Raw genomic sequence first — 7,577 nt, 5'->3', positions numbered from 1 at the left:
CCGGGGAGAACTGCGGTGCCGCTTCCCCGCCGCGTCAGTCCCACCGGAGCCGAGCTTGCGGCTACTGCGGCGGCCCCGCTTTGGCTTTGGGGGTGACAAATTTAACACTATTTAAAAAAATATATATATTTTAAAATACTTCATTTTTTTTTTCCCGCCCTTTGCGACAGATTTTCCTTGGATTATTTTTTTTTCTTTTCCCACCCCTCTCCTTCTCTCCCCCGCCCCGATCCGGGTGGGTTTTTGGGGGGGGTATTTATGTATTTATTATTGGGGGGGTCGGCGCAGATTGTCTCACCGTACCCCTCCTCCCTTTTTCTTTCTTACAGGCAGCGCCGAGCCCGCCGCGCCGGGGCTGGTTCCCTGCACCGCGCCATGGGACGCTTGGACGCCTTATTTTTGAAAACCATCTGATTTTTTTGGGGGAGGAGGAGGAGGAAGGGGGGGTGGGGGGTGGGCGGGTGGGGGGGGGGAAGGCGGTGGCGGGCACCGACAGCGATCCGGGGAGATTCCTTGAAGCCGGCGAGTGGATGATGGATGGCCGAGATTTTGGGCCCCCCCGCTCGGTACACGGGCCCCCTCCGCTGCTCTCCGGGCTGGCCATGGAGAGTCACCGCTTGGGAGCCACCGGCCGCCTGGCCCCCGCCGCCGGGCCCATGGCCGCCGGGCTTCCCGCCGCCCTCCAGCCCGGCAAGTTCCTCGCATCGGGCATCAGCCTCCACTCCCACCCGGGTAAGGCTCCGCGAACCTCCCCGCCACCCCAAAACGGCGACCCTCCCTTCCTTCCCTTCCGCGGACCGCGGGGCCGGCAGCCAGCGGGGCTTTATGTGCAAAAATATGTATATATATATGTACGCTTGGAGCTTTTTCGCGTGTTTTCCCCAAGGGTTTTCTGCCTATCGTGGCTTTGATTCGGGTGTGGGGGGGGATAAGTAGCGAAAAAATAGGGGAATGTGGAAAAAAATAGGGGATTGGAAAGAAGAAAATAGACGAATGGAGGAAAAAAAAAAAAAGAGGAATGGAGAGATTTTAAAAAAAAAAAAAGGTGGAAAAAACAAATGGGGGAATTGGGGGAAAAATCGGTTCTAGGTGATAAAAATTCTCCCCAGTGCGTGGTTTTGTTGGCACCGAGGAAAATCCCCGCCGAGGCGGCTGCGGGTGTTTGTGGAATGAATCCGGGGAAGCGATGCGGTTTTCGGGGAGCTGCGGGCGAGGCGGGTCGGGGTGCGGAGGGGAAGGGGCTGCCCCGCTTTGAGCCCGGCAAAAAAACCATCCTCGGGCTGGGAAAAGGGGCAAAATGGGCTAATTTTGGGTATTTCCCTCGGCAGCGGGCGGTGCAGCCCCAGCCCAGTCCCGGGCAACACAGCGGGTCTGGGTGGTTTTGTTGTTTTTCTTGGTTATTATTATTTTTTAAACCTGCAAACAAAACTTCCACGCTGCTCCCTCCTTGTATTTTTTCCCCCTTCTCATCGTGCTCCATTCCCGGGCAACGCTACGGCTGCTTCTCCATTTAAAAACAAAAAAGGCAGACGTAGAAACATATGTGGCTTATTTATTTTTTTCCCACGCTCGGTTTTTTATTTACTTGCTTAAATTACTTCATTTTGGGGGCAGAGATTTGTATTTTCCACCCCTTTCCGAGCTCCTTTTCTCGGCGCCCGGCAGGGTGGGATAACGCGGGGTCCAGACCCTCCTGCCCGCTGTTCTGTGGATCTTGCCCTGCGAGGACACGAAGGATTTCTGACCGTTTGATTTCCCTCTCTCTGGCACTATTATTATTATTTTTCCTTCTTTTTTTCCCCTTTCTTTCCCCTGGGCGTGGAGAGGTGACTCGGAGTTTACTTTAGGCGTTGGGAGGGTGACAGGTTTTGCAATAATAAACCTGCTTTTCTCCCAGCCGCCCTGGATGAATGGCTTTGAAATTTGCAAACCTGATTGCCAACATCTGCAGAGAAGGAAGCAGCCCGAATCGAGTTGGGAAAAAAAGCAAGATTTATTAGTTTTAGACTAGGTGGCAGTGCCAATTTCCCAGGTGCTAAGAGCAGAGGTGTAAACCGAACGGCTGTGAAGCCAAAGCACATGGGCAAACACCTTTTTTCCTTCCCTTTTGTCTTCCTTTTTTGTCCTGGGTATTTTTTCTCCATCCTGCTGAAGCAGAATAGAATCTCTGCAAAAATTTGCCTGGACAGTCTCAAGCCGAACCGAGTGTGGGTTGTTGTTTCTTTTTCGTTGTTATATTTTTTTAATTGGGTGATTTTTTTTTTTGGTGTGTGTGTGTGTGTGTGCGATTTTCCCCTCCCAAAGTTTCCTTTTCTGGTGCTTCTGAAATCCAGGCGGCCCTGGAGGGAGGCGCCGAGCTCCGGACAAACGGACAAAGCTTCGCTCCGTCCCACTGCGCCGCGACCTTTGGGGCTGGGACCGAGGGTTGGGTTTGGGGCCCCTCGCAGAGGGAATGTGTTTTGCGATTTTTCCAGTATTTTTTTAATATCTTTTTAATGCATGTTTAATTTTTATTCTCTTTTTTGTGAAGCCCGCGCCTCCCGGCGCCCTCGGCGCGATGATCTCTCGCAAAGCTCGCTCGGTGAGATTGCCGTTGGCGTGGCAATTCACGACCAGGCTGAACTACATTAAAAAGATACATACAATTAACAATCGAAACTTCCATTACACCACAGCGGTGGGATAGGCAGGGATATTTTTCTTTTTATGGCTTTAACAATATCGTTTGAAATGATGATTGCTTCCTGCTACGGGGGAGCCCTTTGTAGCTTTGCGTTTGCAGTGTTGATGTAGGTGTGTGGGGTGGATTTTTGTTGTTGTGTTTTGGTTTTTAGCTTGTTTTGTTTTTAGGAGGGGTGGGAAGCAAAGGCTTGTGCAAGGGGTTAAGAAAAGTGGGCAGGAGGCGAAGCCTTTAAATAGAGCCAGTTCAAACCGATCTTTAAATACCGCCAAGCTGAAGAAAGAGACTGTTGAATCTGTCCCAGCGTCTTCCTAAAATAAATACGCCCCTGTAAAAATAACGCGGTTGGCCATATTTGAGAATCCAGTTATCTCCGGCACCGACTTCTTATTTTTCCCCGTACCCTCTGCTCGTTACGGCCGTCTGGGCTCTGCCCCGGCGCCAAAATATGGGCGCTTGGGCTGCGTCCAGTGACCCCCGGACCCTCGGCTCTTCCCTGGGGGGTTTCTGTTCCGTGGTGGCGTTTCGGCCGCTGCCGTGCAGGGAGGGGGACGGGGACAGAAGCCCCTTTGTTGGAAGCGCAGGGAGGGAGGAGTGAGCTGAAGCTGCTGTCCCCTGTCCCCGCCTTGGGCATCTCCATGTCCCCGTCCCCCAGGAGGCCAGGGGAAGCAGGGGGTGCTCCCCATGGGTCCCGCCGGGGGAGGACGGTGACTGTTCGCAATGGAATTTCATCCCTGGCTGCGGCTGAGCTTGCCGGGAAGATCTTGCATAAAATGAGGCTCAGTCGATGGAGTCGGGAGGCCGAGCCCGTTGAAGCGGTAGCAGCCCGCGCCTCAAAACATGGGGAGTTTATTACTTTTGCTCCTTTCCTACCCCACCGTTTTCGGGTCCAAGCGAGCGTCCTGGTCTCGGCTCCGTTCTGCGGCGGGCGCGTTGTTCTTGGCAGCTTCTGTGTTTTGAGGGAGGTGGAAAAGGCTCCGTCGGATTCAGTTGCTGAGGGCTGCTGGGGGACCGTGTCCCTGGCAGGCAGCGGGGCTGTCTGGGAGCAAAAAATAAGTTTAATAATAATAAAATCTGCTTTTTGCCGTGTACTGAGATATCATTTATTGGGTGGGACGTGTATGGGGGAGCTACTGGAAACAGATCTGTGTTTGTACAAAAGGTTGCTCGTTCTCTTCCATTAAAATACGCTTCAGAAACACTTTCCAGTGTGTGGGAAAAGGGGCATATCTGCGTGAGCAGAGCTGACTTTGTCTTAAACCCAGCTCAAGAGCGGTGACTGAAAGGAAAGCAGTCAGGGGCGGAGGGGAGAGATTTTGGTTCGCTTGCTTTCATACTTCCACATTAGCATGTGCATTCAAATACAGGGATTTAAGGTGGATTGGAAACCATCTCTGCTTCCAGCCCTGCTGTGCCCAGGGAGAAGTTTTTCCAGGCAGCTGGGCCAGGTAGGAGCGTAGGAAAAAAAACAAAAAGGAGAAAAAAATCCTTCCCTCCAGGATAGCTTTGCTGTGCCAGCAAAATCCCACTGCAGCCATCCTTATAATGGCAAAATTGTGCTTCTGCTGAGCGGGCAGATTTTGCGGAGGAGGCCTTGCCGTCCGCCGTGCCAGCAGAAGCGCAATTTGCTCATCTAAACTGCATCCACGCTGAGATTGCGGATAGGGCCGAGACAGCACCGATGTGATGTGGGGCTAAGCTGTGCCCATCTCTTCCCCATAGCTGGGAAGGAGAGGGAGGCGGGTTCCCGGACCAGCAATGGGGTTTTGGCTGCGGTTCGATGTGGCTCTTTTTGGTCACGTTTTGATGCTGCAAGGAAAATACCATCGGTGTTTAATGGGCCTTGAAATCGCGGTTTCCCCCTGCCTGCCCGCCCAGGGGGTGGTGCGAGGGGCTGAGCGCGGGGGGCTGCGTGGGGCAGGGGCTTGGCGGGGAACACCGGGAGGAATGTGGACCGGCCGGAGACCCGCCTGGGGAGATGTTTCTCCTCCCTTTGGGGCCCTGGTGAAATTAGATGCTTTTAAATACGTGTTTTGAGGCAAAGCAGTGAGTGTGCTCGCCCCGGCAGGGCTGGGGAGGTGATGCTCGCAGGGATGTTGTGCTCCAACCCGTTGCGCTCTCCCGTTTATACCCGGCATCCTGGGGGGTGGAGGAAGCGTTCGGCCATTAAGTGTTGCCCCTGCAGCTCCCTCGGGCCTGTAGCCAAATCGTAGGCTGCGAGCAAGGCAGGAACGGTCTCTTCTCTTCTGCACTGGGGATGAAATGAGGCAAAAAAAGGGGCTTCTGTGTTTCTGGGAGTCTCCCACCGTGCGCTCCTGAGGTGCTGGGGATGCGTTTCCCTGGTGTCGCAGTGCTTCCCCCGAGAACTTGGTGGTTGAATGGGGTGTGGGGGGCATCGCCATCCTTCAGGAGAGGTGGGAAGGACTGTCCAGCCTGTCCTTTGCCCCTGTTGAAGTTCCCATGCGAAGTGGCTGGTGGTTGGGACACTGGGCTTGGATCATGGGTGAGAGCCCAGGGGCCAATGGGGTGATACAGACTTGCTCGGAGGAGGTGTTAGGGTTTCAAATACCTTCCCCAGCTGAACAGGCACGAGCCTGGCTCTGCCTCTGATACACAGTGCTGGTAAAAACGTGCTTTTTTAGCCTGTTTTTAGCAACCTTTCTCCCACCCCATGCAAACCGTGCCCCCCACCCAGCACCGAGCCACCTCGGTGGGGTTGCACAACAAGCTGTCCCAACCCCAACTGGTGGTGTGCCAGTGAAAATTTGATCTGGAGGATGTGCTGGTGCTAGAAATCCTAGCCGGGGGTGGCATGGGACACCGGGCAGGTCCCCGGTGTTGGGGACAGGCTCCTGCTCTTTCCCAGCACAGCAGCTGTTGGAGAAATGGAAATCGCTGGGAATTAATCCCGCTGCCGACGTGGTTGGTAGAGCACGGCTTTCGTAAGGGAAATTTTAGATCTCCTTCCTAGGATAACCCAGGGTAAAGCTGAAATTAGTTTATAATTATATAGTAAATACCCCTTCCCTCCCCCCCCCGCCCCAGTCTTGTCATTTCACCATCTTGTGGTGAATATGGAAATGAACATTGTTAAGGGGAATTAACGTCGTCCAGCAGCCTTCCAGGTGAGCGCCTTGCGGCTCGGCCGAGGCTGCGACCGGCGGGAGGGTGTCGGATCATCTCCTTTGGCTGGGGAGAGCGCCCGACGAGTCGAAACAAGGCTCCGTGTGTTTTCAGCGTGTACTGAACTGGTTCAGTTAAAGCTTGGGGCGGGAGGTGGTGCGGGGAATCGGGGCCAGCCTGGCATGTGCTGACACGAAAGCTGCCGCGCCGGGACCCGGAGATGTTGGTCTGGGTTAGGTAACGCGATCCGGCGTCGCCTGCTCGAGGTGCCGAGGACAAGGACGTGCTTTGTTCTGCCTCGCTGCCAGAACGGGGAGCACGGTGGGCACTGAACTGACCCGAAAATGCAGGCGGGGTTGGGGAAAAAGGGGAGCAGAGGGCAGCCCCGAGCTCCCTGCTCGCGGGGCTGGAGAGGGAGCATCGCTGCATCCAGCTCCTGAAGCCCCTCGCTGGCTTTTCCAGCTGGGGATGCTCTTTAAAAAGCAAAATCTGGGAGGGGAGTGCCCCCGGGGGGTGCTGCCTCTCCCTGGCCATGAGGATTTGGGGGTTTCCTCCTCCCCATGTTTCCTCCCAGGCCCACATTTCTATCTGGCTGCGCTTCGGGATGGCACAGCTGGATGGATGTCCGTGGGCTGTGTGACGCACCCAGCGCCCGGGGAAAAACACCGCCTCTCCCTGCTATTTATTTGCTTTGCTTATCGGTCGCTTTTCTGCAGCTCTTTAACAAACCCTTTATACCCATCCCAGTTGGCTCTGGAGAGGACGAGGCGGCCGGGACCGTTGGGCGGCACCGCGGCGGTGTCGGTTGGGCTCTGTCCCTACGCCACCAGGATCAACTGCTGGCGCACAATATGCTCTGGTTTTCCTCTCCAGCTGTTGCCGCTGATGGTTATGGGAAGCGAAAGGGAGTTGAGAGTTTGAGTGTCTCTAAATCAGAAAGGCAAGGGGCAGAAAGGAGGGGGAAAGGGAGGGCTCGGTATATCCGAGGCCGTTTTTTGTTTAAATCCAGCAAGACTCAAAGTCGTGGCACAAGGATTGAAAGTGACCTTGGGTATAAATTTTATCGCCAGTGTAGCAGTGGCCAAAGAGCCATTTTGAGGGAGCTGGATGCAGGCAAGCAAGCTGAACTTGGTGGGTTCAGAGCAAGGGAAGGAGCAACGTGGTATATTTGGGAGAAAACATGCTTTTTTAGGGGAATAATGGAGATTTTAAGGCACTCGGCACAGTCTCTGTGCGTCTGTATCCCCGGCAACTTCTGCAAAGGTTGCTCTTGTTTCTGCCGCCATCCATCTTACCGTGCGGCGTTACCGCGAGCAATGATCCCTTTTTATGCTTGGTGGTTAGATATATCGCCCGTGCTTCCCTTTCTGCCCCCGATCCCTTCTCAGCAGAATTCCCTGTGGCTTGAATACGCTTTTAATACATTTGGTTTAATTGCTTTTAATTTAAAAAAGATACAAATAATAATGGAAGTGGCCAGCGTGCTGGGGAGGAAGGGGTTTGAAGGGATTCGGCTCTGGGCTGCTCGCGGGCAGCGTGTTGCGGTGTGCGAGTGAAATAGCCCCCGCGACACCGCCGTGCGGGGTGCGTGATTCTGGTGGCTTGTGTCCCGGTCTGCTGGGTGGGGGGCACCCCGTATGCCATGTCATAGAATCATAGAGTCATTTTGGTTGGATGAGAGCCTTAAGATCATCGAGTCCAACCATAACCTAAATCTAACACTAAACCGTGTCACACGCAAGCCCGGCGGATAATAAAGATCTGGGCAGGCGAG

At 54.3% G+C, this 7,577-nt stretch overlaps 1 protein-coding gene across 1 annotated transcript in view; it reads left to right on the top strand.

The window, feature by feature from the left end:
• Positions 1-530: 530 nt before the first annotated feature.
• TNRC18 (trinucleotide repeat containing 18) overlaps positions 531-7,577 on the top strand; it is a gene marked incomplete at both ends in the record, with an annotated part of 53,175 nt that continues 46,128 nt past the window's right edge. The window contains one exon of the mRNA XM_080353844.1: positions 531-732. Within this exon, the coding sequence (XP_080209970.1) occupies positions 531-732 (202 nt within the window). The remainder of the gene's footprint in view (positions 733-7,577) is intronic.

This window comes from Nesoenas mayeri, assembly GCF_963082525.1.
Source record: "Nesoenas mayeri genome assembly, chromosome: 15".
In the NCBI taxonomy this organism is placed as follows: domain Eukaryota; kingdom Metazoa; phylum Chordata; class Aves; order Columbiformes; family Columbidae; genus Nesoenas; species Nesoenas mayeri.
This window is presented reverse-complemented; position numbering and strand designations above follow the sequence as displayed.